The sequence below is a fragment of the Oncorhynchus clarkii genome, chromosome 15 (genome assembly GCF_045791955.1).
Source record: "Oncorhynchus clarkii lewisi isolate Uvic-CL-2024 chromosome 15, UVic_Ocla_1.0, whole genome shotgun sequence".
NCBI lineage: Eukaryota > Metazoa > Chordata > Actinopteri > Salmoniformes > Salmonidae > Oncorhynchus > Oncorhynchus clarkii.
In genome coordinates this window covers 15,544,737-15,562,537 of record NC_092161.1, presented here as the reverse complement: position 1 = coordinate 15,562,537, position 17,801 = coordinate 15,544,737, and the positions used below count along the sequence as shown (strand labels likewise).

The 17,801-nt window shown below is 45.2% G+C and overlaps 2 protein-coding genes and 1 pseudogene across 6 annotated transcripts in view; 2 read left to right on the top strand and 1 right to left on the bottom strand.

The window, feature by feature from the left end:
* Positions 1-451: 451 nt before the first annotated feature.
* Positions 452-2,041, bottom strand: LOC139366800 (peroxiredoxin-2-like; annotated as a pseudogene).
* A 30-nt stretch (positions 2,042-2,071) lies between these two features.
* LOC139366700 (pyruvate dehydrogenase E1 component subunit alpha, mitochondrial-like) lies at positions 2,072-14,405 on the top strand. Of its 4 annotated transcripts, none has more exons than XM_071104384.1 (12): positions 2,072-2,253; positions 9,225-9,245; positions 10,597-10,665; positions 10,871-11,044; positions 11,217-11,343; positions 11,479-11,570; positions 11,642-11,749; positions 11,820-11,975; positions 12,046-12,117; positions 12,785-12,852; positions 13,197-13,305; positions 13,423-14,405. In XM_071104384.1, exons 1-12 carry the CDS (start codon positions 2,191-2,193, stop codon positions 13,585-13,587), a joined length of 1,224 nt encoding a protein of 407 aa, XP_070960485.1. In that variant the 5' UTR covers positions 2,072-2,190; the 3' UTR covers positions 13,588-14,405. The 4 variants fall into 4 exon arrangements, with proteins under 4 accessions (XP_070960485.1, XP_070960486.1, XP_070960488.1 ...); XM_071104385.1 differs by having other exon boundaries at positions 2,073-2,253; positions 11,657-11,749; XM_071104387.1 differs by lacking the exon at positions 9,225-9,245 and having other exon boundaries at positions 2,073-2,253; positions 11,657-11,749.
* Positions 14,406-15,697: 1,292 nt separating this feature from the next.
* Positions 15,698-17,801, top strand: part of LOC139366946 (ribosomal protein S6 kinase alpha-3-like) — a 42,030-nt gene continuing 39,926 nt past the window's right edge. Inside the window, exon 1 of one of the 2 annotated variants that reach the window (XM_071104731.1) lies at positions 15,698-16,090. In XM_071104731.1, the coding sequence (XP_070960832.1) occupies positions 16,028-16,090 (63 nt within the window). In that variant the 5' untranslated portion in view covers positions 15,698-16,027. The remainder of the gene's footprint in view (positions 16,091-17,801) is intronic. The other variant, XM_071104732.1, reaches the window with a different exon arrangement.

Sequence of the window (17,801 nt, the reverse complement as noted above, 5' to 3'; positions counted from 1 at the left end):
TTGTCCTGATAAGTGCGTGAATTGGACCATTTTCCTGTCCAACCAAGTAAAATACTACTTGAGTAAAAGTAAAAAATGTATTTGGTTTTAAATATACTTAAGTATAAATCATTTCAAATTCCTTATTAAGCAAACCAGATGGCAAAATGTTAAAATGTTTTTTTTTAGTTTATGGAGAGCCAGGGGCACACTCCAACACTCAGACATCATTTACAAATGAAGCATGTGTGATTAGTGAGTCTGCCAGATCAGAGGCAGTACGAATGACCAGGGATGTTGTCCTGATAAGTGCGTGAATTGGACCATTTTCCTGTCCAACTAAGTATTCAAAATAACAAGTACTTTTGGGTGTCAGGGAAAAAGTACATTATTTTCTTTAGGAATGTAATGAAGTAAAAGTTGTCAAATATAAATAGTAAATAGTGAAGTATAGATACCCCCAAAAAGTAATTTACACCACTGTGTGTAGGTAGTTGTGTTTCAAAGCCTGGACCAGACGCAAGGTCTCGTCTACAGAATGTCCTACTGGGAGGTCATTCAGGGTCACATGTCTCAGAACACCTACGCTGTCTATGATTTTTTTTATTTTTTTATTTTTTACCTTTATTTAACCAGGCAAGTCAGTTAAGAACAAATTCTTATTTTCAATGACGGCCTGGGAACAGTGGGTTAACTGCCTGTTCAGGGGCAGAACGACAGATTTGTACCTTGTCAGCTCGGGGGTTTGAACTCACAACCTTCCGGTTACTAGTCCGACGCTCTAACCACTAGGCTACCCTGCCGCCCCACATTTGATGAACATACCCCTGGAGGTGAGAGGAGAGGAGTAGGGACAAGACGAGACCGGATGACTTGAAATGAGTCAGACAGGTACTGCAAACAGATATTTGTGTGTGTGTGAGCCCTACCTGAGTGTGTCCCAGGTCCTCCATGTAGACTCCATAGTCTTTGGCAATCTGGATTGTAATATCAGAGAGAAGAGGGATTTTCATTAGTCCAAGCCCACCCTGCTTCCGAAAATCTATCAATTTGTAAAGCGGGGTAACGGGTGAGAGGTCAGGGATCAGAGTTCGTATACCAAGCCAGCTGTGTGAACTGGGTCTGTAGAGCAGGCGACCACCTCGGGTCCGACGACTCTGAACTCTTCCCCATGCTCACTGAACGCTATCACCTCAGTGGGACAGACAAACGCACTGCAGGACACACACACACACACACTTTTACTGAACTGAACAGGGAATTCTCAGACCATAACACAACTTTCATAAATGTTGTCTGGGTCTCTGGTCTTGACTGAGATGAGCTGAAACCATCAGCCCAGTGGTAGACTGAGGGACTCACAAGTCAGACAGAATGAGCTGTTTTAAACTGTCTATCAACTATTGAAGTCCCCATCCAGTCTGGAGCAGGCTTAGAGACTGAGGTACGAGAGGGTGAGACATGAACTGTAATAATTACTAACACTTTCTAGTTGTACCACCCATCTCTCTATTACCAGTCATTCTCTCATCTCTTCATCTCTCGATCGTTCTCTCTCTCTCTCTCGTTCTCTGTCTCTGTCTCTCTCTGTGTCTCATGTAAGCATGTGAGGACTAAAAGTTAATAAATACAGCAACATGATGAGCAGGCAGTTGTTTATTATAGCAGTGTGCAGGTAAAGCACGTGGTGGGACGCACTCTTTACCTTGCTCAGGTGCAGGGAACAGCCAGGGACAGGTGGGCAACGGACCTTCTTGCTTCAGCCGAGTTACAGAAGTATAAAATATGTTAATAAATGGTTGAAAGCGTCCGGGACGTCCTCTCCACACAAAAAAAATCCAGGGTAGGTCGAACGAAATCACACAGACAGTAGCTGGGCATTTGCTTTTTCCCATGCTGGCAGAGCAGCAAAAATGTTAGAACACTTTAAAGATACAACAAGGCAATAAAAAAAACTAACATTTCAAGCAGTTTTAGAATAGACCTACATATTGAACAATTAAAATTCGGTTGAACGTTGTGCAGGGCTGCACCCAAACTTGATTATCACAATGTCATTCATTGCACCCTGTCTTGGCCAACCCCGTGATAGTTTTAGTTGGCCACCCGACCCACCACGAAAGTGTCAGCTGATATTTGTTGTCGACTTTAATCCGTTAGCTAGCTAAATCGGCTCTTCTGTACTGGTGCTAGAACGAAGTGTCCAGTAGCATGCAAAAGATGTTGACCCTCATCTCAAACGTGTACCGACTTGGCAACGCCAGCAAGAATGTGGTACGTACTACTGGCAACCTACGTGCCGCTGTCCATGGTGCTGAAAGCTAGCTAGGTGATTTCGCTATGAGATAGCGAGCTAGCTAGCTGACGATATTTGCCAGATGAGAGGTTGCTAGTAGCTTCAGTCCCAGATAGCAGTGCTGACCTTGTAGATGTCGGCCCGTTAACATGGTCACTCACAGCCCCAACTGAACAACACAATATCCAAATCATTGTTGTTCGGTGCTTGCATTGATGACAGCGTGTCCATGCATTTGTTCTATTCGGCCAGATAAAATTCGAACATAGATGTAGCTGGATAATTTATTTATAAACATAAATAAGCCAATTATTATTTACACGACCAGTCCATATGAGATTCCCAATCAGGGCAGGTTGTGACACAGCCTAGATTCGAACCCGGGTGTTTGTGTAGTGACGCCTCAAGCACTGAGATGCAGTGCCTTAAATCACTGCGCCACTAGGGAGCCACGAGTTTTGCAGTCTTATTTTTATTTCCTAAAAGTTGATTAGGAAGTACAGGGACAAGGGGAACAGGTGCACTGGCTTTTTTAGGGAAAACATATTGAGAACTAGGCCTCTTTTACAAATGCGCCCTGTATATGCAACATAAATATACACATTATACACTACTCATTCTGTTTTTTAAATTTGTTTTCTACATTGTAGAATAATAGTGAAGACGTCAAGACTATGAAAGAACATATATGGAATCATGTAGGAACCAAAGAATTGCAAACAAATCTAAATATATTTTATATTTGAGATTATTCAAAGTAGCCACATTTTGCCTTGATGACAGCTTTGCACACTCTTGGCATTCTCTCAACCAGCTTCAAGAGGTAGTGATTTGCTTAACACGGTTTTGGTTACTACATTATTCCATGTGTGTTATTTCATAGTTTTGATGTCTTCACTATTATTCTACAATGTAGAAAATAGTAAAATAAATAAAAACCCTTGAATGAGTAGGTGTCAGAACTTTTGACTGTGTGTGTGTGTGTGTGTGTGTGTGTGTGTGTGTGTAATTAAAATACAAAACAGTCATGGGAAGCACAAATCACCCAGAAAAACAGTTGCATTGCTCCACAAATAAGTCCGTAATCAATACTTCAAATTGCCTCGAAATGGCACCAGAACATCAAGATTAATTGTATTTTGAATTTTGTGCATTAAAACTACGCTGAACACAACATCTAAAGTGCTGGTCCCGTGTTTCATGAGCTGAAATGAAAGATCCATATGTACAAAAGCTTATTTCGCTCAACAAACAAAAAAATCACATTTGTGTACATCCTTGTTAATGAGCATTTCTCCTTTGCCAAAATAATCCATCCACCTGACAGGTGTGGCATATCAAGAAGCTGATTAAACAGCATGATCATTACACCTTGTGCTGCGGACAATAAAAGGTCATTCTAAAATGTGCAGTTTTGTAACACAACACAGATGTCTCAAGTTGAGGGAGCGTGCAATTGGCATGCTGACTGCAGGAACATCCACCAAAGTTGTTGCCAGATAACTGAGTGTTCATTTCTCTACCATAAGCTGCCTCCAATGTAGTTTTAGAGCATTTGGCAGTACATCCAAACGGCCTCACAACCGCAGACCACGTGTATGGCGTCGTGTTGGCGAGCGGTTTGCTGATGTCAACGTTGTTAACAGATTGCCCCATGGTGGGGTTATGGTATGGGCAAGCCTAAGCTATGGATAGCAAACACAATTGTATTTTATTGAAGGCAATTTGAACGCACAGAAATAGCGTGACGAGATCCCATTGTGTGGCCAATTTTGTTTTTAAAGGTATCTGTGACCAACAGATGCATACAGTCAGTGGGGAGAACAAGTACACTGCCAATTTTGCAGGTTTTCCTACTTACAAAGCATTTAGAGGTCTGTAATTTTTTATAAATAAAATACAAATTAATTACTTAAAAATCATACAATGTGAAAATAGGAAAACCTGCAAAATCGGCAGTGTCTCAAATACTTGTTCTCCCCCACTGTGTCTGTATTCCCAGTCATGTCAAATCCATAGATTAGGGCCTAATGAATCTTTTTACAAATTGACTGATTTCCTCATGAACTTTAACTCAGTAACATCTTTGTAATTCTTGCATGCTGCGTTTTATTTTTGTAAAGTATAAAAGCAGATGTATCTAGCTCGGTAGTTAACCAATCCTGTGAACGGGTTAGGCAACTCAGGTGTCTACACTTCAACAGCAAAGTTAGATAAGACAGACGTTTATGAAGTAGGGCCTTGTAAACACAAAGGGAGAAATGTAGAGATCTGCAGGTCTTTAGGAAAGTCCAGCCAACCTTTTGATACAGGATTTAGTGGTTAGTATCAAACCTGTAACAAAACGAAGGGCACTATGGTAGATGGCATCCAATGGTTTAAGAGTAGTAGCAGCTGCACTTTGATAAATAATATCACCATAATCAAGAACACATAAGGCTGACTGAATAATCTGCTTCCTTCTTAGAGAAATGAATGATCTGTTTCTGTAGAAAAAGACAACTTTAAAACGTAGGTTCTTAACCAGATCACCTATAGGTTTTTTAAACGTCAAATCCATATCAATCCAAATGCCTAAGTATTTATGTGTGGGAACACGTTCGATTGGAGAACCATCTGAGTGAACGAGTAGTTCATCTGAAACATTCTTGCGAGAGTTTGAAAACAACATCTATTTCGTTTTGTCTGTAGGCGAGGGATTCCTGCATAGCTATAATTTACCCCTGTGGTACACCTTTATGTACATCAAGAAATTCAGACTTAACGCCATTAATCACGATAGACTGAGTTCTGTCACTAAGATGATCATGAAACCATGAATAGGCGTCAGGGCTCAGACCTACCGAGGACAATTTGGTCAATAAAATAGCATGATCAACAGTATCAAAAGCTTTTGACAGATCCGCAAACAATGCAACACATTTAATTTTAGTGTGTAAAGCATTGACAAGATCATTAACAACTAACGTGGTTGCTGTAATAGTGCTATGCCCAGGCCTGAACCCTGATTGGTTTACATTCAAAATACATTTCTCAGATAAAGAGGAAGTTGTACATTTACCAAGGATTCAAGAATCCTAGCCAGACTATGAAGCCATGAAGTGGCGAGATAATGATGAAGATCACTACTGTCCCCGTCCTTATGGAGTGGGCAACACAACAGATGATTTACATACTTTTGGAATATTTCCTGATAACAATGTTACATTTTTTTTAAAGTGAGGTTATTGAGCCAACAATGATGGGCGCTGCACACTTAAAGCAGACCGGGGTCCAATTGGTCGGTCCCCTGTGAATTTCTTGTTGTCTATTGCTAGCAAAGCATCCAGGACTTATTTTTCTGTAAATAGCCTAAAAGAAAACTTTGACTAACTCCTCTAATCATTCAGCACGTTTCTCCTGTCAGCATCCAATCCAATATCATTGTGAATAGGCTTAGAAGTTATTTCAAAGAGAGAGCCCGCTGAAATAAAATGGTGATTAAAATGCATCAATGAAGGCATTTTTCCCCATAATGAAACCAGTGTCTGAATACACTTGTTTTGTGGCAGAGGGGAGGAAGTAGAACCCTTCAGGGATTTAACAGTTTTCCAGAATTTAGCGGGTTCCATTACAATCCAAAAGATGTGTTACATAATAATCGATTTAGCCTGTCTTATTTGTCATACACAACAATTCCTCAGTTGCTTTATGCTTGCCAGTCCGGGCCTAAGCCTGTGTTCCTGGCCTTGACCGAAGCATCATCTCTATTAAGAATTACTTATAAAAATTCCGAAATGTACCAGCCATTCGATCTACCTTTTTAACTCTTCATTTTTTGAAGGGAGCATGATTATCCACATTAGTATTGAAGACATATGCAAAGAGGCTCAAAGCTAAATCAGGTTCAGGGACAGCTGAAATGCAATCAAGGTCACTAAAATAAAGATGATGTCAAAAAAAAGCCTGTGTTAACGGAAGTTTTTAAAGTTCCTCTTTGTGAAGTCACAAGGCTTATATTTTTGTATTCTCACATCTCTAACACTGGACAATGATCACTAATGTCTTGGGCAAATACACCAATAGAAATGTATTTCTCTGGTGTATCCATTAAGGTTAGACCAATCAGAGTTGACTTTAAAGGATCTTTCGGGTTGGGCCATGTACACTTAGTCACCAACTGGGTTAGGTTTAGATCAATACACATTTCTTTTAGGTTGTCTGAAGCCTGCATTTCCACATCATAATTTAGGTCACCCAGGATAATAACTTCTGATTTTGTAAAAGACAACAAACTAGTTAACTCTTCGAGTGCTCAAAGGTTAGCCAAGGGAGGTCGGTAGACCCTTATAACAGTTATGGATACATTTCTCCCCGGACAAAGGCTTAAAGATAGTAGCTCAAATTTTTGGGCAAGGGAAATAAATTATTTTCATAAAAATGGCTACTCCTCTACCCTGTCTGTCAGCTCTGAACACATTATAACCCTCAATATTAACATCAGTCCAGAGTGTCCACAGATATCCAAGTTTCAGTCAATAACAGTGTCCACAGATATCCAAGTTTCAGTCAATACCAGAGTGTCCACAGATATCCAAGTTTCAGTTAATACCAGTGTCCACAGGTATCCAAGTTTCAGTGAATACCAGTGTCCACAGATATCCAAGTTTCAGTCAATACCAGAGTGTCCACAGATATCCAAGTTTCAGTCAATACCAGTGTCCACTGATATCCAAGTTTAAGTCAATACCAGAGTGTCCACAGATATCCAAGTTTCAGTCAATACCAGAGTGTCCACAGATATCCAAGTTTCAGTCAATACCAGAGTGTCCACAGATATCCAAGTTTCAGTCAATACCAGAGTGTCCACAGATATCCAAGTTTCAGTCAATACCAGAGTGTCCACAGATATCCAAGTTTCAGTCAATACCAGAGTGTCCGGAATCGTCTGCATAGCCTAGATCTTGATGGAATCCAGTTTAGGAAGTAAGCTGTTGTAATTCAGTTGCATCAACCCAAGTCGTTTGCCATTTTTAAAGTCTCATGAAGTCTTCAACTCAAATAAGCTACGTTCAATAGATGGTTGCAGGCCCTGTCTGATGGTTGATAGTGACATAGTTGGTATGGCTAGCAGATTGCATAGAACTGCACCGTTTGATCTATCCCATTTAGTAATAGAGGATGTAGATGTAGAAATGTGAATTACTTTTCCAAGGTTAGCGCCATAGGGCCTGAGGCCGATGTCAATGTGGGGAACTCTGAGTAACTAATGATGTAATGTTATAAACTGACTTGCACGATAGCAACCAAAGCCCATGTAACAGCCCAAGCCCTCTATGTGGGGATATTCAGGTTTATGGAATTCACATTTGAATTAATAGAGGCATCAGACCGCGACATTGTTCAGTGGCCATGGTGCGGATTCAGCATTCGCTCTTATCTAAGCGCTGTCCATGGTGGTTGTTTGTACGCAGGGCACAACCATAGCCCCTAATTTAACAGGATCTCTGTGATGAACCCTCAAAGTTCCGGAATGGTATGATAATGGAAAATACACTGAGTATACCAAACGTTATGAACACCTTCCTAATATTCCTAACGTTCCTTTTCCCTTCAGTATAGCCTCCATTCATAGGGGCATGGACTCTACAATGTGTCTAAAGCGTTCCACAGGGATACTTGCCCATGTTGACTCCAATACCTCCCACAGTTTGTTTCAAGTTGGCTGGATGTCCTTTGGGCGGTGGACCATTCTTGATACACACGGGAAACTTTTGAGCATGAAAAACCCAGCAGCATTGCAGTTCTTCACACAAAACGGTGCGCCTGGCACCTACTACCATAACCTGTTCAAAGACATGTCTTTTGTCTTGCCCGTTCACCCTCCGAATGGCACACATACACAATCCATGACTCAATTGTCTTAAAAATCATGTCTCCTATCCTTCATCTACACTGATTGAAGTAGATTTAACAGGTGACATCATTAAGGGATCATAGCTTTCACCTGGATTCACCTGGTCAGTCTGTCATGGAAAGAGCAGGTGTTCTTAATGTTTTGTATACTCAGTGTATAATGTAAGTATGTGATATCAGTGATTGTGTAATATAATTATTGTCAACCTAAAATATTCTCATATAATAAAAAATAGGGTTCATACAAATGTTCTGTATAAATAACCTCTAAAATATATGTAAACAGACCATAAATGTCTCCTTGTTTGTTTTCTTGGAAAGCTGTGAGTTATATTATGATACAGTATCAGTTGCATTGACAACTTGTCTGATTCCTATAATCAGCTGGTTTCAGCCAGAGTACGGCTGTGACTGCATTGTTTGAATGGGATGTTGGCATATTGGCAGTTCATTTGACAAATTTATGGAATTGTTCCACAAATACTGACTACCTGCACAGTATGTTTATTTGCTAGCCAATCTTCACATTCATTGTTTTACACTCTTATCACAGCACTGGCTGACCGTGGTTGACCAAAACTGCTGACCTTTTATACTGTCATAATGCTCATGTCCATTCTACTATTCAAATTCCTAATTCTATGGACACAAGGGATTTCCTCAGGCTAGTATGTCTTCGTTGTACCTGCACCATCTACAATTTATGTTTGACGCATGGTGGCACTCTGATGTTGGTACGTAGCATTGACAGTATATGAAGGAGTGTAGGCTAGTGATGGTCTATAGACTAGTGTAGGCTAGTGATGGTCTATGGTCTATAGACTTTCCTCTGTAATGCGCTTTCTGAACTTCAGCACACCCGCTCAGCCTCATTCTCTCACCCTGAACTTATCAGCACAACTTTCATGGTTACAAAGATACTAGGCCCTGGGGACTGTGCTTTTAGGTTCCTTTTAAGATAGGTTCCTCTATAGTGTTTTAAAGATGAATTATTATCGACCCCCCCCCCCCCCCTCCCTTCTCTCCACCCTCTCTCTCCCTGGCTTTCTTGTAGGGAGCCCAAACCGTGTCAGAGGTAAGGAGCTCATAGCTCTGCCTCTCTAGCCTGTAAGACCTGCTCTAGCCTGTAAGACCTGCTCTAGCCTATAAGGCCTGCTCTAGCCTGTAGGCCTGCTCTAGCCTGTAAGACCTGCTCTAGCCTGTAAGACCTGCTCTAGCCTATAATACCTGCTCTAGCCTATAAGACCTGCTCTAGCCTATAAGACCTGCTCTAGCCTGTAAGACCTGCTCTAGCCTATAAGACCTGCTCTAACCTGTAAGACCTGCTCTAGCCTGTAAGACCTGCTCTAGCCTATAAGACCTGCTCTAGCCTGTAGGCCTGCTCTAGCCTGTAAGACCTGCTCTAGCCTATAAGACCTGCTCTAGCCTGTAAGACCTGCTCTAGCCTGTAGGCCTGCTCTAGCCTGTAGGTCTGCTCTAGCCTGTAAGACCTGCTCTAGCCTGTAGGCCTGCTCTAGCCTGTAGGCCTGCTCTAGCCTGTAAGACCTGCTCTAGCCTATGACCTGCTTTAGCCTGTAGGCCTGCTCTAGCCTGTAAGGCCTGCTCTAGCCTGTAAGACCTGCTCTAGCCTATAAGACCTGCTCTAGCCTGTAAGACCTGCTCTAGCCTATAAAACCTGCTCTAGCCTGTAGGCCTGCTCTAGCCTATAAAACCTGCTCTAGCCTGTAGGCCTGCTCTAGCCTGTAAGACCTTGAACAAAACACAGCTCATATAGAACATAGCCTAGTGTTGGCAGCCTGTGTGTGTACTAATAGAGGTCCTGCCCTGACTCTCTTTGGTGTGCTGTGTCAGTGGGTGGTGTGCTGTGTCAGTGGGTGGTGCGCTGTGTCAGTGGGTGGTGTGCTGTGTCAGTGGGTGGTGTGCTGTGTCAGTGGGTGGTGCGCTGTGTCAGTGGGTGGTGCGCTGTGTCAGTGGGTGGTGCGCTGTGTCAGTGGGTGGTGCGCTGTGTCAGTGGGTGGTGCGCTGTGTCAGTGGGTGGTGCGCTGCTGTGGTGGTGGTGGTAGAGATCTAGAGTTCAGGTGTCAGACTCCTCTGGCTGTGCTCTGGTCTAATTGGGTGGCTCCTCTGTTCCCTCCCAGCTGCTGATTGGCCTGTCCAAACACTTCGATTTAACCTCGCCGACCGACCCCAGCAACACCCCGACAACCACCAGTTAGTACCAAATCACCCAGACCTAGTTAGAACCAGCCATTCGGATCCAAACAGAGCAACCTGAACCTCAGCCACGTTCCTTCTGCAGAACCCCCAGTCCTCCTTTCACACTGTGGCCCAAGGGCTGGATTTAGCCTTCGGGGGTGGGGCCATTGGATTTTCCTGTGTGTGTGGGTGTGTGTGTGTAGCTCTCCTGTCATGCTCTCTCTCTGCAGGGGGCCAGGATGGTGTTGTCCACACGCTTCTTCACTGACTTCACCCCACAGGCCAGTTTTGACATCAAGGTGAGTCCACATACACACAAAACAAATGCATGTGACACGTACTGAATAGATTTATCCTGGACATGTCTCTTCTACACAACACACTTCTATCATACCCTGCTGAACAAGCCCGAGATGCAGTATGAAATGGAAACTTCCTCATCAAACTTATCTGGTTGATTGGTTGAGCTGCCTGTCTCCCTCCCTCCCCTGTGCTGTCCAATAGAAGTGTGAGCTGCACCGTCTGGAGGCGGGCCCCTCTGAGACAGCGGTGTTGACCAGAGAACAGGGCCTCCAGTACTACAGGACCATGCAGACCATGAGACGCATGGAGCTGAAGGCTGACCAGCTCTACAAGCAGAAGATCATCAGAGGCTTCTGCCACCTCTACGACGGACAGGTCACCACACACACACACACACACACACACACAGACACACACACACACACACACACACACACACACACACACACACACACATTACATATAGATTAGAACACACACAGCAAGAGAGAAAGGAACATACACACACTCCCCTTCTCTCTCCTAGCTGTTGTTGGTTGTGTTACAGGAGGCGTGTGCGATGGGCATCGAGGCGGGCATCAACCCAACAGACCACCTGATCACAGCGTACCGTGCCCATGGCTACACTTTCACACGGGGTGTATCCGTTAGAGAGATCATGGCTGAACTCACAGGTGAGACACACCTAGAAACTGATCGAAGGTCAGATTTGTATTTCCTCCTAATGGTTACAGTCAGGATTTAAGGAAGATAAACTGATCCTTCCACCTGACATAGATTTCTATTCTCTCTCTGTCTCTTGTTCTCAGGTCGTAGAGGAGGTGTGGCCAAGGGCAAAGGTGGTTCTATGCACATGTACGCTAAACACTTCTATGGAGGGAATGGAATCGTGGGGGCTCAGGTAACTCTCTGAACAGGTCAGACTCTCTCACACACAAACCTATACCGAGAGGGGAACATGCATTCTCGCAGTGTGTGTGTCTACAGGTTCCATTGGGTGCTGGTGTGGCACTAGCCTGTCAGTACCAGGGCAACAACCAGGTGTGCGTGGCGCTGTACGGAGACGGAGCAGCCAACCAGGTGAGGTCTATCTAACAGTTACAATGAAGTTATTAAATCATCATCATCGTCTCTGCTCTTGTCCAATCAGGGCCAGATCTTTGAGTCGTTCAACATGGCGGCTTTGTGGAAGCTGCCGTGTATCTTCATCTGTGAGAACAACAAGTTTGGCATGGGGACGTCTGTAGAGAGATCCTCTGCTAGCACTGACTACTTCAAGAGAGGAGACTATATACCTGGAATCAAGGTAGGACACACACACACACAGTCAATGAGTGTATCTTTGCTATACTGACCCCTCTGTCCCTGTGGTGTAGGTGGATGGCATGGACGTGCTGTGTGTGAGGGAGGCCATCAAGTTTGCTGCAGACTACTGCAGAGCCGGGAAGGTGAACTATGATTGGTTATAGAGCTGGAGAAGAGGAGTTCTGATTGGTGCAGAGATGAAAAAGTGATAGCTGGTTTAAGAGCTTAGAGTGTTAAGAATCACTTTGTCTCAGACAATCTAATGTCTGAGGACTGATCCTATTCTAGTATCCCACCAGTGTCTCTTCCCTGACAGAGGACTGATCCTATTCTAGTATCCCACCAGTGTCTCTTCCCTGACAGAGGACTGATCCTATTCTAGTATCCCACCAGTGTCTCTTCCCTGACAGAGGACTGATCCTATTCTAGTATCCCACCAGTGTCTCTTCCCTGACAGAGGACTGATCCTATTCTAGTATCCCACCAGTGTCTCTTCCCTGACAGAGGGCTGATCCTATTCTAGTATCCCACCAGTGTCTCTTCCCTGACAGAGGACTGATCCTATTCTAGTATCCCACCAGTGTCTCTTCCCTGACAGAGGGAGGCTCAGTGACCAGCAGAATAGAGACAGTCTGTGAGACTCTAGTACAGTTGTAACTGGCCTTGCACTCCTGGTCTGCTGCAGGCCAAACAGCATAGATATAGGAAGATCCTCTGCTACAGTAGAAATCCCTGATCAGGCTATTCTGCAGTATCATGGTGGGGTTGGCTAGCTTGTTGAATGTCTTGCTTTTGAAACCTCCTTGGCAGGGTCCTATTGTGATGGAGCTGGAGACCTACCGTTACCATGGACACAGCATGAGCGACCCCGGGGTTAGGTGAGACATGATCTCTGACCTTTGACCCCTGACCATGTGTTCGTCAACTGAGCACCCTGTCTCTCCCTGCCCCCTCACTCCTCATCACATCTCCCATCTCTCTCCCTCCCTCCCTCTCTATTCTGTTTTTAGCCCTGCCCACCTCCTTGTGTTGCCACTCCCTAGTTTACCCCTCCACCCCCCCTTTCCCCTCTTAGTGTAGTGCAGTGTTGGTTTGGGAAGAGCACTGCTTCCTTTCCAGGTCTGTATCTCTCTCTGTCTCTCTCTCATCAACCAAGGGCTGGTGCAGATCCTTGCTAATCATGTCTAAGTCCTCTTCCTGTGTGTGATGTAACTTCCTGTAGCTACCGCTCACGTGAGGAGATCCAGGAAGTGCGCAGTAAGAGTGACCCCATCACCATGCTGAAGGAACGCATGCTGTCCAACAACATGGCTTCTGTGGAGGAGATCAAGGTACACACACACCTTCACCGACACGCATCCACACACACACACACACACAGGTGGTCCAATTACTCAAATGGTTTCCCTCCTTGCCTCCTTCTTTCTGTCCTTCCTTTCTTCATACAGGAGATAGATGTAGACATCAGGAAGGTGATCGAGGACGCAGCCCAGTTTGCCATCTCTGACCCTGAGCCACCATTGGACGAGCTCTGTAACCACATCTTTGCCAACGATCTGCCCATGGAGGTCCGCGGGACCAACCCCTGGGTCAAACTGAAGTCTGTCAGCTAGACTCACACACACACGCACACACACACGAACCAAACTACTGTGCAATCTATCAGCTGCACATCCCTTCCTACCCTCTGCAACACCAACCCCTGGGTGAAAGTCTAATCCTCCTCCGTCCCTCTTCTCATTCCCTCGTTAGTTGTCTCTAAACGCACAATATGAGAGGTCATGACCTTGTAGTTCAGAGTTCACTCTGTAGCAGTCCGTCTCTTCTGACTCTCTGTCACTGGTATGTATGTCGTTTTATATTGATGTGTTCTCCTGACACTGAGGGACTGTAGGTGGGAGGTGTATGGCTTAGGGCAGGCTGTTGTTCCAGTCTAGCACTAACACACCTGATTCAATCAGTCACCAAGACATTCCTTAGCTGGATCTGGTGTGTTCATGCTGATACTTACTAAGGTTGCACACCCTAGAACACTTCAGAACCAGGGTTGGCCACCCCAGGCTAAGGGTGTGTGTGTGGGGGTGGTTTTGGGTTAAACCAAGTCGCTCTGTTTCTAATGCTCCCATCTGTTAATGTATGACCTCTGACCCAGATGTTATTGTAGCACTCGTTGCACTTTGATATATAAAATAACGAGACACCAGACTGCAAGTCGTTATGTTATCATAGGAAAAGAGACAAGCAATGGTAGTTCATTTCTCTCACCTCCTTTCTCCCTCTCCTTCTCATCTTCTCTGCCTCCCTCCCTCTTCTCCGTGAGGAGCAGATACCGATACAAGCCCTGATAAACTGATGAGGAACATCTGTGAGAACTGAACGATTGTAATACTGTTGTGATTTGATTGGAGCAATAAAGTTGGCTGAGTCTGTATGATGTGTTTGTGTCTGACACTGGAAAGTTCTGTGTGCAGACAGCTAATAATGTACCAGATAGCTGTTAATTACTTACAAGGAGCCATCTTGCATCCACCTATCCAGTTCTTTTACATCCATGAATATAATGGTGCTTTCAAGACAACTGGGAAGTCTGGGGGGGCGGGGGGTGGGGGGAGACGGGGGGGACTAGGCCAAGTCATGACGTCAGTGATCTTCAGGCTAGAAAGACGGCAGAGTTTCCAACTTGGAGTTCCGAATTGGATCATCGTTCAAAACAATTTTCCCAGTCGGCGCTCATTTTTTCCCCAGAGTTCCCATTTGTTTTGAACACAGCGTAAGATGTAATCAACCACCAGATGTCACCACAGTGTTGTACGTACACCACCAGTTCAGTACAGTAAGCCGTTACATGAGAGAAGACGGAGATTAATGTTCTGTCACCAAGTTCATTCTGGCAGTTCAGTATAAATATCTCTGAAGTTGGGCTGTAATGATACTGTCCCCGCCCATGGCACATCTTCAGTCACACACACACACACACCTCTTTAGTCACAGATAATGACTCTGTGTCAATTCATGGTTCTCATTATCCCTGGCATGGCCCATACAGCAGATAGGCTATAAATAGCTCATAATAAAGCAGTCTCTTGCTAATGACCTCCAACATCAAACTTTAACTGGCGAGGAAGGATTTATACAGTCAGACAGACACTCCCAAAGTCAAAGCTGGAAATCCACCTGTTAACAATGAGGTAGACTTTGATGGGTTGAATTGTAGCCTGTGAAAAAAACATATACACATTCTTGCTATAATTTCAAAGATGTAGGCCTAACGTCTGTATATCATATAATTATGATAGCCCAATCTATATCATAGATCATTTTCAACATGCCACCTGCAGCATATTTCAGTTCCTCTCCTGAATAGCTCCATGTTGATCAAAGTTATATTCTGCGCATATTCATGGCTACGGGACTGGAACCGTTTACCTACAGTGCATCACCTTCACCGAATAATAAAGCCTATCTTATCTTCTCCCCCGGTGTCTCACGTGCCTGTCCCGGCTAGAGGTCACAGCTGAAGAGAGCCCACTCACCTGCCCGTGTCCCGTTTGGATGAGGTGTCCCGTTATACCGGGTTCACGCCCCCAAAGATGACGCATGAGTGACTCTGTAGTCTGACAGGCAGGTAAGCCGACACCCGGCGCCATATTGGGACAAAACGGAAGTGAGAGAGCGAGAGTGATACAGAGAGAGAGAGAGAGAGAGAGAGAGAGAGAGAGAGAGAGAGAATAGCGCAGGCAGTGGAAAAGCGGCACAGTGACACAACAAGGGTGAAAGTGGAGAGACAATTTTCCGTAAAAGGCGTTACGTAGCCCAGCGAGGTTTTCATGTTTATTCCGCTAGAGAAAGAAGGGGCGGCCCCTGATCTAGAAACAACCAACTCTGTCCCTTGTCCTCTCATATGGGTCTAACGGAGGAAATAGCCTACTAGAATAGAACAGAGCTTTAGACTACTACATTGTGATAGCCTACAGTCCTGTCTGGAGCGAAGCTTTAGCACAAACGAATAGAGTGAACACTACAATAGATCAGAGGAACAGCTCGAGCGCCAAGATGCCCCTGGCACAGTTGCCAGATCCCTGGCAGAAGATGACACTGGGGCGGGCGACGAGCGAGGTGAGTGCGTGTGTGTTTTGTGTGTGTCTATGTGTGTGTGTGTGTGACTGAGACAGAGAGAGATATCGTATTCTGGTATTAAACATTTCCATAACCACAATACTGCCTGTGTGAATCAGTGTTGATGTGAACAGATTATTCTATTGAATCGTCACTTTGACTGCCTCTGGGCTGCACTTCATTGATGTAAACAAACGCGTCGCAACACAGGCCTGAGGCTAAAAACAGATTTTACGAATAAGTTACTGAGCCTCGGATAATAGAGAGAGAGAAAGGCGAGGGGGCGGCCACCCAACAGACCGCACGATCCAGGTTGCGGCTTTCAGCGGGCGTGTGTGTGTGTGTTTCCTGTATGATGCGGTTATAGCCTGGTTATAGCCTGGTTATAGCATGCGTGTTTTAACAGAAGTGTCGAGTCTCCCGCGTTTGATTCAGACCTGTTTAATAATTATGCCCTGTTGTTATACCTCCTATCTACCCCCTCTCTCAATACCACCCCCCATCTCTCAATACCACCCCTCTCAATACCCTCTCTCAATTACCCCCCTCTCTCATTACCACCCCCCTCTCTCAATACCCCCCCCTCTCAATACCCCCTCCCCCCTCTCTCAATACCACCCCCCCTCTCTCAATACCACCCCCCCCCCTCTCTCAATACCCCCCCTCTCTCAATACCACCCCCCTCTCTCAATACCACCCCTCCTCTGTCAATACCACCCCCCCTCTCTCAATACCACCCCCCCTCTCTCAATACCCCCCCCCCTCTCTCAATACCACCCCCCTCTCTCAATACCACCCCCCTCTCTCAATACCACCCCCCTCTCACAATACCACCCCCTCTCTCAATACCACCCCCCCTCTCTCAATACCACCCCCCTCTCTCAATACCACCCCCCTCTCTCAATACCCTCCCCCCACTCTCAATACCACCCCCTCTCTCAATACCACCCCCCTCTCTCAATACCACCCCCCCTCTCTCAATACCCCCTCCCCCCCTCTCTCAATACCCCCCTCTCTCAATACCACCCCCCTCTCTCAATACCACCCCTCCCCTCTCAATACCACCCCCCCCCTCTCTCAATACCACCACCCCCCCTCTCTCAATACCACCCCCCTCTCTCAATACCCCCCCTCTCTCAATACCACCCCCCTTTTTCAATACCACCCCCTCTCTCAATACCACCCCCCTCTCTCAATACCCCCCCTCTCTCAATACCACCCCCCTCTCTCAATACCACCCCCCCTCTCTCAATACCACCCCCCTCTCTCAGTCAAGCTCCATAACCGGAGGAAAAACATATTCTTGTTAAATGTGTGTGTATGTTGTTAGTGCTCTGTGGGAGATGAGTTGAGGGAAGCTGTCAGACTGTTTCTAGGGCACAACAGAAAAACACAGAAGTAACCAAAGAGAAGGAAACGTTCTAAAGAGAACCCAACTTACAAGGATTTACATGTAGCCTATACACTGCTCACTTCTCACTCACTTCTCACTTCTCACTCACTGCTCACTTCTCACTCACTTCTCACTCACTGCTCACTTCTCACTCACTTCTCACTCACTGCTCACTCACTGCTCACTGCTCACTCACTGCTCGCTGCTCACTCACTGCTCACTGCTCACTCACTGCTCACTGCTCACTCACTGCTCACTGCTCACTTCTCACTCACTGCTCACTCACTGCTCACTGCTTACTCACTGCTCACTCACTGC

Excerpts from the sequence above, each read along its gene's own strand:
- LOC139366700 (XM_071104384.1), top strand. The coding sequence starts at position 2,191 with ATGCAAAAGATGTTGACCCTCATCTCAAACGTGTACCGACTTGGCAAC. Across the intron at positions 2,254-9,224 it reads GCAACGCCAGCAAGAATGTG|GGAGCCCAAACCGTGTCAGA; the intron begins GTACGTACTACT and ends GCTTTCTTGTAG. Across the intron at positions 10,666-10,870 it reads AGGCCAGTTTTGACATCAAG|AAGTGTGAGCTGCACCGTCT; the intron begins GTGAGTCCACAT and ends GCTGTCCAATAG.